Here is a 17,653-nt window from a genome sequence, read left to right as displayed (position 1 = left end):
AATGGAAATAGAATGTGTAAATTTTTGTTTAAGCCGTCAGAGAGGAATATAGTTTGTCAGCAACTGCAAATTTGTACATAATGGAAGTAAATGAAGGGGATTCTAAATATTTTAATGATAAATGGTGATTGACACATAGCCTCATTCTTGGGAATGAGCAGGAGTGGTCAGGACTGTGGTTAACCAGGGAGCTCATGCCTAATGTAAAGGGGGCAGCTGCTACAGAGTTCCGTTAACAATATTCCCGGGGTCAGGTTTGGCTTGCCAGCGGGTAACCTCTGGTCTAAATAAAGTGAATAGTAAATTGGTATCACTTAGTGTGCTATTTCAGGTACAACTTTATGGTATTTCTGAAAGTGTAATTGTACTTGGAGATTAGCTCCAAGAGGATCAGCAATGGGTACAGGAACTAGTGTGGATTTGAGTCATACGTATGTACATACATACATACAAACATACATATATACATTTATTTATTTATTTATTTATGTGTTATGTTTTTGAGAAGAGTCTCGCTCTTCTGCCCAGAATAGAGTGTATTGGTGTGATGTTGGCTCACCGCAGCCTCTACCTCCTGGGTTCAAGCGATTCTCCTGCCTCAGCTTCCCGAGTAGCTGGGATTACAGGCACCCACAACCACACCTGGCTAATTTTTGTATTTTTGGAAAGACGGGGTTTTACCAAGTTGGCTGGGCTGGTCTCAAACTCCTGACTTCAGAAGATCCGCCTGCCTCAGCCTCCCAAAGTCCTGGAATTATAAGCGTGAGCTGCTGCGCCTGGCCATTACATACATAAACTTAAATACAAGCAACCTGATAATTTACTAGCTGACTGTATACAGGAATATAATCTCTTTGGTACTCAGTTTCCATCTGTGAAATGAGGATGATAAAACTTATGTTGAAGGGTTGCGATGAGAATTAAATGAAAGGTTATCAGTAAAAAGCTTCTACCTCTACAGTTTCAACTGGTGATTACTAGAAAGTTTAGACTTGTCTGAGTTCCTTGAGGCTATTTGTCTGAAAACCACCTTCTAAGTATAGATAGTGATGAACCACTGGGGGCAGTGCTGCTTTCTCTAGAAAGTACATAAGTAGGTATAAAATTGGTAGCAAAAGTTCATAGTCCTATTTTGTTTTCTAGGATGATGGCTTGGAAAAAAGTCCAATGAAAAAAAAACAGAAGAAGAAAGAGAACAAGGAGAACAAGGAGAAACAAATGAGTTCTAGGAAAGACAAAGAAGGGGACAAGGAAAGGAAGAAGTCGAAAGATAAGAAAGAGAAGGTAATGGTGCCTCCTATTCATGGAGACATCCACAGCCTTTGCAGTTCCCCGTTGAGATTTAGAAGTAGAATGAGATTTGAGGGCCCTGGAATCATCATCCTGTGATGGGTATGTCTGAGAAGGATGGGTGGGACTGTTGATGGGATGGATACCTGCACCTGTCCTCCCAGAGACAGGGGAACCTACAAGTTTGGGGTGTTCTTTAAAAAAGAAGGCCTTTACCTGGTCTTATATTACATATTTCAGGGGGAGTGTTTGAATGAGATAGGACAGGTGAGAGAAATCTGCATGTACCTGTAAATACAAAATATGTTCTCAGATTCATATTAGAGGGGCACAATCCAAAAGTGAATTTGAATACTTGAAGTGTTTGAGTCAAAAACAAATATTAGCAAGAGTTACTGGAATACGAATGGATGACAAGCCTTGCTATGATAACCTTTACATTATGGGCTTTATGAAGCTCATTCTGAACCACCGAATTTGGTACAGTGTTGCAATGTCTGTTGACCTCTGAACATAGTATTTACAGTTAATCCTTAATCATTGCCAAAACAAAAGCAGCTGCTAAAATTCTAACATCCAGTGCTAACTGTAGTAGATTTCTTGATGAGTGCCTTTGAAACTTTTATTTCAAAATTTTTATCTTACTTTGAAATTTTATATTATTAAATATAAAATAAACATATTTAAGTACAAATATAAAAATCAGATTAGGCTGTTTGGGTAGTCTTTTCTCATCTCTAAGCGGTATATCACAACTTGCCAAGTGAATAAATGTTAAAATCATTTTTATAGCCTTGGCAATATAGGGAGACCTCATCTCTGCAAAATAAAAACAAAAATCTCACTGGGCATAGTGGCATGTGCCTGTGGACCCAGTTACTTGGGAGGCAGAGGTGAGAGGATTCTTAGGCCCAGGAGCTTGGGGCTGCAGTGAGTCGTCAGCGTGTCACACTGCATTCCAGCCTGGGCAACAGAGCATGACTGTCTCAAAAACTAATAATAAATTATTTTTAATAGTTGGGGACGATTCTGTTTAGCTGTAACATGTTAGAAGCAATTTGAATTTCCCATTTTGAAATACTTTCTAATTTTTGATGTTAAGAGACCATACTGTGACAAACAACCTGTGCGTTTGTGCTCCCACAGAAAGACATTCTTAAAGTAAAATATTAAAAAAATTAAAACACAAAGAACAGTTTTAGCAAACATCCATTTATCCACTCTCCAGGTGTCACAACTGTTGTTAACATTTTTTCATGTTTACTTTAAGTGGCTTTTTTTGGCAGGGGCGGGGAATGGGGGGATTTCTGATACCTTTTGTATTTCATTAACATGTGACTGATACTGTTGAAACTGCCACCTGTTCCTTTTCCCTGATTTGATTATTCTTCCTCTGTTCTCCCCATGACCACTGCTGTGAAGGGGGTTAGAAACCTTACTATTCATGTTTTTATATTTGTAGTACATATTATAGTATATATCCATATAACTATAAAAAAAGCATACTGTATGCTTAAAAATGTACATGAAGTCATTTTATATATCTTTCTGCAACCTTTCCTTCAATATAATTTTGAGATTTTTTTTTTTTTTTGGTGGAGGGAGACGCTCTGTTGCCAGGCTGGAGTGCAGTGGTGTAATCTCAGCTCACTCCAACCTCTGCCTCCCGGGTTCAAGTGATTCCCCTGCCTCAGCCTCCCTAGTAGCTGGGACTACAGGTGCGTGCCACCACACCTGGCTAAATTTTTGTATTTTAGTAGAGATGGGGTTTCACCATGTTGGCCAGGATGGTCTCGATCTCCTGACCTCATGATCCGCCCGCCTTGGCCTCCCAAAGTGCTGGGATTACAGGCGTGAGCCACCATGCCTGGCCAATTTTGAGATTTATATAGATTTTATTTACAATAATTTAGTTGATATAAATTCCTAGATCAAAGGGTATGCTGTTAATAAAAATTGCTATATGATACTCTAGAAGAGTTCTGCCAGTTTACAGTCTTAACCTTTTGATGACATTTCTATGCATTTTATGGATGAAGGAGTAGAAGCTCAAAATTAGCGCTGATGAAACTGAAGTTATAATTGGGTACATTTAGAAATAGAAATGGGAATAATGTATGCGTAAGCTGCCAATCAGATAGGTCTGTCTTCATGATGTTTCAGGATTTTATTTTACTTTTAAAAAATAAACTGAGACCATCATATTTACCCACTGTAATAACACATCATAGGTAAGAAATCCAAATTGCACGGTAGGATTGCACAAATGACAATGACTCCTTGTAACTCTTTTTTAAAAGCCTAAAAGTGGTGATGCCAAATCTTCGAGTAAATCAAAGCGATCTCAGGGTCCTGTCCATATTACAGCAGGAAGTGAACCTGTTCCCATTGGAGAGGATGAGGATGATGATCTGGACCAGGAGACATTCAGCATAGTAAGTCTTGAAATTGGGCGATGCCAGTGTCTGCAGCCATGGTGGCTGCTGTGGCTCTGCCTTTTATAGGTCCAGCCAGAGCTTCAGTTGAGCTAAGCAGTGGTACATTACTTTGGAAACACATTACTTACAATATCTGAAGACCATGTGCTCAAACAGGCTGGCAGGAAGAGATTTTCATGTCTTCTGTTGAGGGGGAGGTTTAAGGAGTGGATTTCATGTCTTGTGCTCTTAGTTAAGAGAGGCTATAAGGGCCCTTAGAGGCATTTGGGAAAGAGAAGTGTTCACTGAGCAAATATTTATTGAATGTTATCTGTGTTCCAGCCCCCAGAGTTACCATGTTGAATAGATAACCGTTTCTATTCTTGTAAACTGTGCATTTGAGTAGGGGAGTTTGATATCTACACAAATCATGTTGGTGCTCCTGTGACAGGGCCCTGGAGGAGAGAGTGCATACTGTCAAATCCTGTGAAAAGGGGATTTGACCTAGTCAGGGGATGTCAGGAGGGCTTGTTGGAGACAGTGATGTTTGAGTTGGGTTCTGAAGGAAGAATAAAAGGTAACAGGAGAAGAGGGGAGGACAAGGCGGTGGGGAGCGAGTGCATGGACCAGGTCTTGCACAGGATTGGATTGGGGCCCGTGTGTCCTCAAGGCCCCTCTGCCCCTTGCTGGAGCTGCAAGTATAGATTTCAGTGTGCCCCCATCCCTTCCACACCTCTCTGGTCTCTGCTCCCCGTACTTCCACAAATCAGTTCACTCAGACAGCTCATTCAGGCTGAAAGAAAAAGCTGCCGTCTTCCCAACTTGAAAATACTCCTGTCCTGTGACAGCAAAGGACCCTGTTCGCCCTGTCCTGTAACCTCTCTCTTTTGGCCTCTTTCTCTGAGTTCTGTAAACCTATATGCATATGTATATCGATACTGTTTCCTGTAACCTCTCTCTTTTGACTTCTTTCTCTGAGTTCTCTAAACTTCTACACGTATGTATATGGATACTGTTTTCTTTGCACTTCTCTCAGTCTTCTTAAGTCTCTTTTGCCTGTGAGCTCTCTGAGGACAAGTATTATGTTTTATATAAAGCCCATTTATTCTAGAAGTATATCAATATATGAGTAAATTGAATAAATAAGCTAATTACATAGCCAGCTAACCAATCTGTTTTGTAGTCTTATCTGACTGTAAGAGAAAATGATATCTAATGTTCTGTGGTAATATGACATTTAAAAAATGCTCTTACAAGTGACTCATTTAATCCTGTTTTTATATTATGAAATCTTTAAAGGATGTAGAGGAATTTCAGGGATGTAATAGGCAATGATAAATATACCATGAAGCTTTGTCAAATCTGAATTTTTTAAGACTCAAAATATAAAGCTGAATCCTTTGGTGTTCCTCCCTCTCAACCTGTGCTCTTTCTCTCTCTTTCTTACCTCGCAGACGTAACTGTGATTCTGAATTCAATTTTTACGCTTATGTGTGGTTCTAGAGTTCTGCTTATGTCTGTAAAGATGATAATAGCTCACATAAATAGCCAGTTACTGTTCTTGTGCTTGATATATGTTTTTCCACAACAATCCTGTGAGGTAGATTATTGTTTCCATTGTACATATTTAAAAATAAAGAGAGTTAAGTGATTTGCTTTATGTCACACAGCTGAGGCAGAGAACACAGTTTTGACCCAGGCAGTTTGGTGTGAGAGCTTGGGTCCGTAACCATTGTGCTACGTAGCTTCTCACATACAAACAGCATAGAGGATTGATTTCCATGTCTTAAAACTGTAATTGGCATACTTGGGTATCCTGCAACTTGCTGTTACTCTCTTAGCAGTCACATCTTTGAGATTTATATATGTTAATAATAATTGCTCTCATTTAAATTTCATGTTATTTCACAATTTATTCTTTCACAATTTTTTCTTCTTTTTTGTTTTCCTGTTCTTTTGTTTTGTTTTGTTTTGAAAACAAAGTCTCACTCTGTCGCTCAGGCTGGAGTGCAGTGGCGTAATTTCGGCTCACTGCAACCTCTACCTCCTGGATTCGAGAGATTCTCCTGTCTCGGTCTCTCAAGTAGCTGGGATTACAGGTGCACACCCCCAAGCCCTCTCGAGTAGCTGGGATTACAGGTGCACACCCCCAAGCCCAGCTAATTTTTTAATTTTTAGTGGAGACTGGGTTTCACCATGTTGGCCTGGCTAGTCTCAAACTCCTGACCTCAGGTGATCCACCCACCTCGGCCTCCCAAAGTGCTAGGATTACAGGCATGAGCCACTGTGCCCAGCCGTAATTTATTCCTTCTCGTATTGGTGGACATTAGGATTTTTTCAAATATTTGCTACTACACATAGGCTATAGTGAAATTACTGCACATATTTTCTTGTACCACACAAGTGAGAGCTTCTCTAGAGTGTATGACTTGAGTAAAAATGCTAGGTCATTCATTAGGTGTGCACGTCTGCCACTTTATTAGATAGCTGAATTACTCTTGAAAGCAGTTGTAGAGATTGCATTAATTTTAGCAATGAATTCAAGTTCCAATTGCTTACCGACCTCAGAAACAGTTGTTAATTTCTCAGTTAACAGTTGGTAATTTTTGCTAATCTGAGCGCTATGAAACACTGAAGGTCGTTGGACATTTATTTTTGTATTTTAGTGGTCATTCATGTTCCCTGTGATTGCCTATTTAGTTATTCAAAATTGACCTATTTTGAAAATTTATCTTTCTTTCTTTTTCTGTAGGAATTCTTTTTTGCATTCTTAATACTAATCTTTTATTTTTATAGTCATTACAGGTGTCTTTTAGTTTTTGGTATATTTTTAATTTTATGTCCTTTTTTAAAACTGAGGTGTAACACTGAAAAAGGCACAGATTGTAAGTATATAGCTGTGGGAATGACCACAAAGTGATCGAAGTTGTAGAGTTTTCATTATTCTAAAATTTCGTGACCACGTGTCTTACTTAGTTCGTTGTGCCAGATACTCAGTGACTGACAAACATGTCCTACACCATTCTGTGAAATTTTCTTGAATTATACCGTGATAATTTGCTCTAAGTTGTCAGTTTTACCTTTATGGAATTTCTTGTTTATGGATATTGAATTCTGGATATTGGTCCCTAATTCTGTCTTTTAAAGTTTTCCATTTCTGCTTTTTACTCTACTTTGTGGGAAATTCCTTCAACTTTGTTTCACATTATTTATTCCCAAGATATCTTCTCTCCATGCTTTTGAATGTTTTTCTACTTCTCTGTTTTCCATCGTTCATGGTACATACTTTGCTTGATGGCTCTGCTGATCCTCAGTTGTCAGCTCATATTTAAGAGTCGGGGACTAAACATCTTTGAAAGTTTTCACTACAGAGTGATCTAGTGGAAACTTCCAGTGGTTAGTCAGCATCATTTGGTTTTTCCTGTGGAGTGGTCACATTTTGTGAAGAATGCGCCAGTCCTCTTACTCTCCGGAGGGAGAAGTCCTGGCTCTTCCATTCTGCAATCTGAGAGGCAGAAGACTGGGGTGTTGGCTTATCCTGTGTGAATGTGCTCGCGTGTTCACATAATCCTGTTTTCAGTGTGGTGGGCTCGCCCCGCATCTGTGCCTCTGCGCCTCTGCAGTCTGGCTCAGAGGTTCTTTTATCCTTTTCTGGAGAATAAGTCTTTATATTTGTTGCTGTGTGGAATTAGAGATCTGTGTATCTTATGAATCTGGGTATCTGTTACTTCTTAAGCAGTTTTTAAACTGCTCCTCATTTTAGCCCTCGTCCCTAGTTCTGAAGACACCTGGCCTTTGGGGGGAATTTTGCCATGTTAGTTAGGTTAGTTCTTGGCTCTCTTCACTCCTGGTTTTGGATTTCATTTTCTCAGGTCTGTATTGTCATTTTCCATGCTGCCAGTATTTTGTTGCTGTTGTCCTCTCTCTTGTTTTCTCTGTCTTTGTGGGCTGGTCTTTTTTAAGGACAGTCCCTTTACCATTGTTTTAGTGGGATTGGGGAGGGAGAGAAAAAATTCCTGTCTGTTTACCATCTTTATCTAGAAGCGTTTCTCTTGCTTTCTTTCAAGCCTAAAGGATTTGTAAATATTTTATCCTTTATTTTTAGACAGTTTGTGGTGGGAGAATTTCAGGTTAGGTCCATAATACTGCTTCTTATTGGATCTTAAAAATGGGCACGTAGGCATATCATGCTCATCTTGCAGCTGAGGAAGCAGTATTCAGAGAGGTTAAGGAAGGCGTGAAGGGTTATCACAGAACTCTGAGCAGTGGGGCTGGCACTGCACCTCAGGGTTTTCTGACTTCAATACTTAACACTTGTTCCACTGCACTAGCTTTACCCACCCTTCCTCTAGCAATTGGATGGCATGGGGTGGGCCATGTTTTCATTGAGGGCACAGTAAGCAAAGGACCAGACTTATTTTCTGCCAATTGTTTATGTCTTTACTCTGTTGTCCTGTTGCAGTGTAAGGAGAGGATGAGGCCTGTGAAAAAGGCACTGAAACAGCTGGACAAACCTGACAAGGGACTCAACGTGCAAGAACAGCTGGAACACACCCGGAACTGCCTACTGAAAATTGGAGACCGAATAGCCGAGTGCCTTAAAGCCTACTCAGATCAGGAGCACATCAAACTCTGGAGGAGGTAACTGCTTAGGCCTCGTCTGCCCAGTTTGATTTGACTGAGTATGGGAGCAGATTCTGTTTTCGTTTAATAAAAGTGGCATAGCTGCCTAAGAAACCCTTTTCCCAGCAAAACTCATTTATTGGCAATATACCTGCAGACTTTAAACTTCCTTTCCATGATATAGGCCATTCCTCTGAGACCAGCCTTTTGAAGGGGTAGGATGATGTCATGAATTTATTTTATGAAAGAAAGACAGTGTTAGTGGATTTGCTGGCCTATTCTCAGAAATAAATTTTCTTTAAGCCTGTAAGGGAGAGAAATCACCTAGTCTTAACTTCTTTACCCATGTCAGGTTGATAACCAGATACTCAGATATTGCTGTATCTAATACAACTGATGGGTTGGTTCTGTATCAACATGGTGAAACAAAGGTTAAAACCACAAGAATTATGAGTTTTCTGTTCTCATTTCCTTCTTTAATAATTAAAGTAGTAATTTGGATTAAAGCAGTCAGTCTAGAACTTCAGTTTGTAAGGCATCATGGTTTATAAATGTTCCTTTACATATCCACTTAAATTTTTTTTTAAATTTCGATAGTTTTAAGGGAACAGGTGGTGTCTGACTCCGTGGGTAAGCTCTTTAGTGGTGATTTCTGAGATTGTGATGCACCTCACCCGAGTGGTGCACACTGCATCCAATGTGGAGTCTGTTATCCCTCAGCCCCTCTGCCAGAGTCCATTACATCATTCTTATGCCTTTGCATCCTGTGTGTGCTTTTCTGTTCCTGAGTTATTTCACTTCAAATAATGGTCTCCAGCTCCATCCAGATTGCTGCAAATGCCATTATTTTATTTTACTCCTTTTTATGGCTGAGTGGTATTCCATGGTGTGTATATACCACATTTTCTTTATCCACTTGTTGGTTCATGGGTATTTAGGCTGGTTCCTTACTTTTGCATTTGTGAATTGTGCTGCTACAAACATGTGAGTGTAAGTATCTTTTTCATAGAATGGTTTCTTTTCCCTGGGGTAGATGCCCGTAGTGGGATTGCTGGATATATATCCACATCCACTTTGGATATTTTAAGAAAACATGACTGGAAAATCTTTTTTCTTTCTTTCTTTCCGTTTTTTTTTTTTTTTTGTATGAAATGGAGTCTCACTCTATCACTCTATCCCCAAGGCTGGAGTGCAGTGGTACAATCTCTGCACTGCACCCTCTGCCTCCTGGGTTCAAGCGATTCTCCTGCCTGAGCCTCCCAAGTGGCTGGGATTATGGGCATGTGCCACCATGCCCAGATAATTTTTGTGTTTTTAGTAGAGACGGAATTTCATCATGTTGACCAGGCTGGTCTTGAACTCCTGACATCAGGTGGTCTGCCCACCCTGGCCTCCGAAAGTGCTGGGAATACAGGTGTAAGCCACCATGTCCAGCCATGACTGGAAATTCTAAAAGGCAATTTAACATTAAGTCTCTTTTCATAAAGCACAACTACTTCGTTTCTATTTTATTTTAGATCCAGAGGGTACATGTGCTTGTTTGTACATAACCACAGTTACTTTGAACTTGTATAGTTAATGGATAATGTGATTATCTTTGTATAACACATCCAATCTCAGAGGATTGGTTTCTGAGTGAAAAGTGGATTTAAGAAAACTTCTGCATGATGGTGTCCACAGCATGGTTCACACTTAGAAAGAAAAGATTTAGGCCGGGCGCGGTGGCTCACGCCTGTAATCCCAGCACTTTGGGAGGCCGAGGCGGGTGGATCACGAGGTCAAGAGATCGAGACCATCCTGGTCAACAAGGCGAAACCCCGTCTCTACTAAAAATACAAAAAATTAGCTGGGCACGGTGGCGCGTGCCTGTAATCCCAGCTACTCAGGAGGCTGAGGCAGGAGAATTGCCTGAACCCAGGAGGCGGAGGTTGCGGTGAGCCGAGATCGTGCCATTGCACTCCAGCCTGGGTAACAAGAGCAGAACTCCGTCTCAAAAAAAAAAAAAAAAAAAAAGAAAGAAAAGATTTAATTTTTGAAATGGTACTTTTTCCCCCCTTAACACTGTTACCAACTTCTTTCTTTACCTAGAGGCATCTGGCCCTTTTTTTTTCCTTTTAAGTTTAACCTGATTAGAAGATAGCAAAAGGTCACCCCAGTGAACAGGTCCATCTTTAAATGTGCCAGGCACTGTGATCCTGGCTAGCCGTAGTTTATAAGGTCCTTGCCCTTTACAAGTCAGAAAGTTAGTACAAGGTAAGCCTCCAGAGAAACCGTTCATCATGATGCGGCAGATGCAAGAGCAGATACAGTGGAAGTGCTGAGAAGGAAGTGCTTGAAGAACAGTCGGGAAGGAAGGCCTTCTGAGAGGCAGGCAGGTGCCCTTGAACGGAGCACAGATGACCTGAGTTGAACCGCTGAGATGAACGGAGTTCTCAAGCTTCAGCAAAGGCTTGCAAGTAGGGCAGGGAGGGGACTGGGTAGTGTTTAGGGTTTAAAGGCAGTTTGATAAGAAGACTGATGCTCTTTATAGGAGGCCTTAGAAAGGAAGGTAAATGGCTCTTCACCTGATGCAGCAGGTTTGCTTGTTCAGGAGCCTGTACGGGTCAGGTGGCAAGCCGTGGTGAAACTGCCTGTTGGGGAGTTTGAGAAGACCTGAGACTCCTTTCTCTGGCTCACTTGACTGCCTGTGCTTCCTCTTTCTAAACACCCACTTACCATATCATTCCCCTGTTGTGTGGTAACACCGTGCTAGGGTGAACACAGTGGAATTGGAGGGAAGAAATCACTGCGAGTGTTAAGGAAGAAATGAAAGGCTGTGGTGGCGACAACTGGGAGGAAGGAGGGGCAGTGGCACAGAGATGACCACCTGAATGGAGGCCACAGCCTGGGAGATGGTGGTGCTGATGCATTTGTGGCAGAGTCCAGAACGTGGGGATGATGGAGGAAAGCTTTGAGGACTGGAGTCCGGGGTGTCATTGATACACATTTAGAGGAGTTTTAGGCATTGGCAGAGCCTTAGTCTCTAAATCCCTCTGTGAGACTCTTTGGCAGAAGCATATAAAGGTGTGCAGTAAGTCCTCAGATGATGTGGTTTCCTTCAGCTTTCTTTCATTATAACATTGAAGAGAAAAAAAATTGTTTCACTTAAAGTTGCAGTTTCCAAGAATGTATTGACAACATTGAGTCGGGATTTACTGTATTATTAATGCAAATACCTGAGATGTTATTTCTGTAACTTAATTTCTATGCTTAGTGGAGTATACCACAGCAAAATGTAATAGCTTGCCTTCCATGAAGAGAATAAAAAGTTGCTTTTCCAATTCTATAATTCACCAGAACTGTTTGTTTTTTTTTTAAGGAACCTATGGATTTTTGTTTCCAAGTTTACAGAATTTGATGCTCGAAAACTACATAAGTTATACAAGATGGCTCATAAGAAAAGGTCTCAAGAAGAGGAGGTAAAGTACAAATTCATTCCTAATTCATACAAACAAATACAAACCAATTCCACAGAAACATTTCTTAATTATTGTTTTTCCATGGGGAAATGATCACAGAATCATGGGTTACTGCTGGTGCTCGTAGTCAAACAATAAGACCAGATGGGTGAAATAACCAATGTATTGGAGCCTGACAGTGTTGAAATTCGGACAGTGTTTACCCTGTGTTTCTATGTTCTGGAATCATTTGCTCACCAGATGTTTTCTTCTTCCATGTTCATTGTTCTTCCGCACATGTCTTACCGTAGCTTATAGATGTGGCTTGTAAGAAGCAGTAGGGTGGTGGGCAGAAAATACTTTATCTCTTCTTTTCTGGGCCATCTACTTGGTGTCCTTCCAGCTTTTGCATGTAAGGGATCCTGCAACTCATTTGTGAGAGGTGCTCAGAAGTTGCCTCTCCTTTGGAGTAGGGAATGGTTGCAGAAGCGACATGGAGGAGGCTGCACAGGTGGCGCACCCGGTGTGGGCGTGGAGGCCAATATGGCCGGGAGCCGTGGCTCGTGCCTGTCATCCCAGCACTTTGGGAGGCTGAGGTGGGCGGATCACTTGAGGCCAAGACTGAGACTAGCCTGGCCAACATGGTGAAACCTCATCTCTACAAAAACTACAAATATTAACTGGGCGGGGTGGCACAGGTCTATAGCCCCAGCTTCTTGGGAGGCTGAGGTGGGAGGATTGCATGAGGAGGTGGAGGTTGCAGTGAGCTGAAATTGCACCACTGCACGCCTGCCTGGGTGACAGAGTGAGACTGTCTCAAAAAAAAAAAAAAATTCAGTAGATCATGATATATCCACATTGAGGAGAACTAATCAATCATTAAATATAATGGAGAAATAAGTATTTGCCATGGAAAGATTTTCACAATACATTAAATGAAAAATGAATACCAAATATTTTTGTTTAAAAACATCTATATGAATACAAAAAAAGGCTTAGAAAAATATGTGCTAAATTATTAACAGGATTATTTATAATTGTTGCTGGTTAGATTTTAGATTACTTTACTTTGCGATTTTTTTTTTATATCAGACATTAGACTTGTGTGATAAGGAGTAATGTTACTCCAGCATTCAGATATTTAGCTTGGCATAAGAGTGAGTTTTCACTGGACAGTTGAGGGTTTTTTGTTGTGGTTAGCTTGGTTTTCCATGGCCCCAGATGATCCTGTGAGAGTGCCGCCCCACTGGGGGCCTGTTCCATACCCTGTACAGTGACATCTAGTGGTCTGCATGTGTTCCTGCAGGTCTTTAGCAATAATGCTCAAACTAAGCGTGCATCCCACTGAGTTCCCCCAGCCGACAGCCTAACAGTGGAATTTATGAGCGTTTTTGGTAAGGAGGTAGTAAATGACAGTTCAAAAGTCAGGAAGGACAAGAGGGAGTGGTTTAGAGGTGATAGTCTTTATTCTGCTCTGGGGAATTAAGCCTGGGATCTTGAGCTTCTTTGGTTTCTTTTTACTCTGTAGGAACAAAAGAAGAAAGATGACATGATCGGGGGTAAGAAACCATTTCGTCCAGAGGCCTCAGGCTCCAGCCGGGACTCTCTGATATCTCAGTCCCATACCTCACATAACCTTCACCCTCAGAAGCCTCATTTGCCTGCCTCCCATGGCCCCCAGATGCATGGACACCCAAGAGATAACTACAGTCACCCCAACAAGAGACACTTCAGTAATGCAGGTAGGTCATTAAGTGGAGTTTTTAAAAGAGATGCCAAAAAATAAAACATTCACACAGTCATTTCAGTTTCCAAAGGCAGTGGCTGGACTTTTTATGCTGTATTCTCTTCTAACACTTTATTGTCCTCTCTTAATGAGAGAAAACATGAAATAAAGATCCCCCAGTTTTTTTTGAGACTGAGCCTTGCTTTGTCACCCAGGCTGGAGTGCAGTGGCGCGATCTTGGCTCACTACAACCTCCACCTCCTGGGTTCAGATGATTGTTGTACCTCAGCCTCCCGAGTAGCTGGGATTACAGATGTGTACCGCCATGCCTGGCTAATTTTTAAATTTTTAGTAGAGATAGGTTTTTGCCATGTTGGCCATGCTGGTCTCAAACTCCTGGCCTCACGTGATCTGCCCACCTCGGCCTCCCAAAGTGCTGGGATTACAGGTGTGAGCCACTGCGCCAGGCCCCAGGATTATTGTTTCAACTTCAGATTAACAAGAACCCAGCTAACATGAACAAAGGAAAAAGACTGAGGGGGAAGTTTACATTCTGTATGACAGTTAATGGTTCAAATTGCTAACACTGAAAGAGCTCTTGTAAATTGAGAACAAAATGATAACTGAATAGAAAAGTGGACAATCAACAGAGTGAAGAGACACCCTGTGTAAGAGGAGAAAATATTACCAACCATACATCTGAAAAGGGGATAATATCCAAACTGTGTAGGGAACTCAGCTTCTTATATAGTGAGAAGGGAAATACTCGATTAGAAAGTGGGCAAAGGACCTGAATAGACATTCTCAAAAGAAGACATACAAGTGGCCAACGGGTATATGAAAGAATGCTCAACGTGACTGTCATCAGGGAACTGCACAATGAGATATCACTTCACACTTGTTAGAATGGCTATTACGAAAAAGTCAAAAGGTTAGTGTTGCCAAGGATGTGGAGAAAAGGGAACCCAGCACATTGTTGGTGGGAATGAAAGTTAGTGCAGCTGTTACGGAAAACGACGTAGAGATGCCTCAAAAAATCACAAATAGAACTACCATATTACCCAGCAGTCCCACTACTGGGTGTATATTCAGTGAAAATGCAGTTAGTTACTAACGTCGAAGAAATATCTGCACTTCCATATTCATTGCATCATTATTTACAATAGCCTGGATATGGAATCATCTGAAGTGCCCATCAGCAGACGAGCGGATAAAGAAAATGTGTATGTCCACAATGGAATAGTAATTCAGCTTTAAACAGAAGGAAATCCTGTCATTTGCAACAACATGGATGAATCTGGAGGACATGTATGTTAAGTGAAATAAGTGAGGCACAGAAAGAGAGAAACTGCATATTTTCACTTATATATGGAATCTAGAAAAGTCAAATTCACAGAAGCAGAGAGTAGAACAATGATTACCAGGGTCGGGGGTCAGGGGAGAGTTGGGAAGATATTGACGAAGGAGATAAAATTTCAATTAGATATGAACAGTAAGTTGAGAAATCTGTTGTACAACATGGGGACTGTAGTTAATAACAATGTATTATATTTTTGAAAATTGCTAAGAGAGTAGATTTTAATGTTCTTGCCACAAAAACTAAGTGTGTGAGGTAGTGCATATGTCTGATTCAGCCATTCTACAGTGTCTATGTTTTTTATAACATTGCGTTGTACTCAATTGTATATACAAAAGTATATACAATTTTTAATTGTCAGTTAAAAAAATTTTTACATCCTGGGCAGCATAGGGAGACTTCATCTCTACAAAAGTGTAAACTAGCTGGGCATAGTGGTACAGTAGTCCCGGCTACCTGGGAGGCTGAGGTGGGAGAAGTTCTTGGGCCTGGGAGGTGGAGGTGGCGGTAAGCCAAGATTGTGCCACTGCACTCCAGTCTGGGCGATAGAATGAGACCCTGTCTCAAAAAAAAAAAAAAAAAAAAAAAAAAAAAAATTTGCAGTTTTGAAACAAAACTCAAAGGAATCCAGATTGAATTAAAAATTTGGAAATTTGGTTGGGAAAAACAAAACTCTATAGAGCTTATCAAAATGAGCAAAAGTTATGAATTAGACAGTTCATATAAAAGACAAAATTCAAATGGCCAATATGACAAGATGACCAGCCTGGCCACTAGGGAGATATAAATGAAAGCTACAGTAGGTTAACCGATTTGTTTACCCATTCAGATCAGCAAAAATTAAAAAGGGAAATACACGCTGATTGCTAAGAGTGTGAATTGCTGTAATCTTTTCAGAAAAGAATCTGGAATGTCTGAATACATAAGCTCCCTGACAATGGTAATGCCATTTTTGTAGAGTCTGACCTACTGAAATGAAAACATGCCTGTATGAAAATGGCCAGAGGCTGGAAATTACTCCAACATCTATTAATAGGGAATGGTTAAATTAATAATAGAACATTTGCATCCAGTATTATTTTCAGTTAAAAGAATGTGTTTGCTTTTTATCTTCTTAAAAATTTATTATTATTTTCTTCTTTCGTTATGTAGTATATCCACGTAAGAGTTTGCTTTTTAGATTTTAAAAACTGGAGGCTGGGTGTGGTGGCGCATGCTTGTATTATTCCCAGCACTTTGGGAGGCCAAGGCAGGAGGATTGCTTGAGGCCAGGAGTCTGGACCACATAATGAAACCTTGTATCTACAAAAAAATTTAAAAAATTTAAAAACAAAAAAGCCTGGTGTGGTGGCTTATGCTGGTAGTCCCAGCTACTTGAGAGGCTGAGGTGGGAGGATCTCTTGAGCCTAGGATAGGCTTGAGGCTACAGTGAGTCATGATTGCGCCATTGCACTGCAGCCTTGATGACAGAGACCCTGTCTCAAACAAAAAGAGAGAAAAAAATAAGCACCCCTGTGCTTTTAAATGTATTGGTCATGAAATTCACATAACATAAGTGTCAACTTTTGTAAGTAAACAGTTCAGTGCTGTTTAGTGTGTTCACAGTGTTGTGTGACCACTACTATCTAGCTCTCACACTTCTCTATCACCCCGGATGGAAATCCCATGCCCATTAAGCAGTTTCTCTACATTTTCTCCTCTCCTAGCCCCCAGCAGCTACCAGTCTGTGTATTCTGTCTCTCTGGATTTACTTATTCTGGATATTTCATATATAAACAGAATTACACTATAAGTGACCTTTCATGTCTGGTTTTTTCACTTTAGCATAATCTTTTTAGGGTTCGTCCACATTGTACAATGTGTCAGTACTTTGTTCCTTTTTATGGCACGGTGGTATTCCATTGTATATCTACACCACGTTTTGTTTACTCATCTGTTGATGGGTATTTGACTTGTTTCTACTTTTTGGCTGTCATGAATAGTATTAATGTAAAAATCTGTGTACAATATTTGTTTGAGTACCTCCTTTTAATTGTTTTAGGTGTATGCCTAGGAGTAGAATTTCTGGTTCATAGGGAATTTCTGTGTTTAAACTTTTTAGGAATGGCCAAACTGTTTTCCATAGTATATGTTTGTGTAATATGTTTGTACAAGCATAGAGAAACATGTATGTGAAAACATACACATCTGACTTAAGCAGTTAACTTTGGATGGTAGAAATGGAGAGGCAAGATTGGAGGAAGTTAATCAGTTGTCTGTTGTCCATCGCTTCACTAGTTATACAGTGACCATTCATTACTTTTAACAGGAAAAAGAAGAAAGATGAGGAATAACATCTAGAAAGCATATAATGAATATATACGTGTGTGTGTGTATGTGTATAAAAGCATAGTATAAGGTTAATTTTATAAAGATTATTCTGTAATGATTAAAATGAAGTATACATTCTTTTGTAAATGTCATTTTGAGAATTTTTATTTGATTAAAAACAATACATTCTGGTCTTCTGATAAGTCTCAAGGCTTTTAAAAGCTCTTCCTCTATTTTCTATTTCTCTTTTTTTAAAAAATATTAATCATAGTTACTGAGAAATCTCTGCCTCCCCCCCAACTCCTATATCTAAATTATTGTGAGTCATTTTTTATTGTATGCTTTCTTTCTCTTGGTTTTTCATTCATATAGTCCAGTCTTTCGGCAGTTCTAGTTACTTTTGCTTAATTAGGGGACAGCGTGTTTTAAAAATTGTCGCAGCTCTAAGTGATACTACCATACCCCAGAGAGGAACTGCACCTTCTTCCCCTGG

General features: G+C 40.3%; 1 protein-coding gene across 2 annotated transcripts in view; it reads left to right on the top strand.

Annotated features, from left to right (window-relative positions):
* The window catches only part of CHD2 (chromodomain helicase DNA binding protein 2), a 128,265-nt gene that overhangs the window by 99,349 nt on the left and 11,263 nt on the right, over positions 1-17,653 (top strand). For both annotated transcript variants that reach the window (XM_021674333.2, XM_012438638.2), the window contains 5 exons: positions 1,144-1,284; positions 3,591-3,725; positions 8,170-8,348; positions 11,689-11,788; positions 13,296-13,509. In XM_021674333.2, the coding sequence (XP_021530008.2) occupies positions 1,144-1,284; positions 3,591-3,725; positions 8,170-8,348; positions 11,689-11,788; positions 13,296-13,509 (769 nt within the window). The remainder of the gene's footprint in view (positions 1-1,143; positions 1,285-3,590; positions 3,726-8,169; positions 8,349-11,688; positions 11,789-13,295; positions 13,510-17,653) is intronic.

The sequence above is a fragment of the Aotus nancymaae genome, unplaced genomic scaffold (genome assembly GCF_030222135.1).
Source record: "Aotus nancymaae isolate 86718 unplaced genomic scaffold, 86718_ANA_hifiasm-v0.15.2.pri h1tg000014l, whole genome shotgun sequence".
NCBI classification, from domain to species: Eukaryota; Metazoa; Chordata; class Mammalia; order Primates; family Aotidae; genus Aotus; species Aotus nancymaae.
Note: the sequence above shows the minus strand (reverse complement) of the source record. Positions and strands in the feature narration are given on the sequence as shown.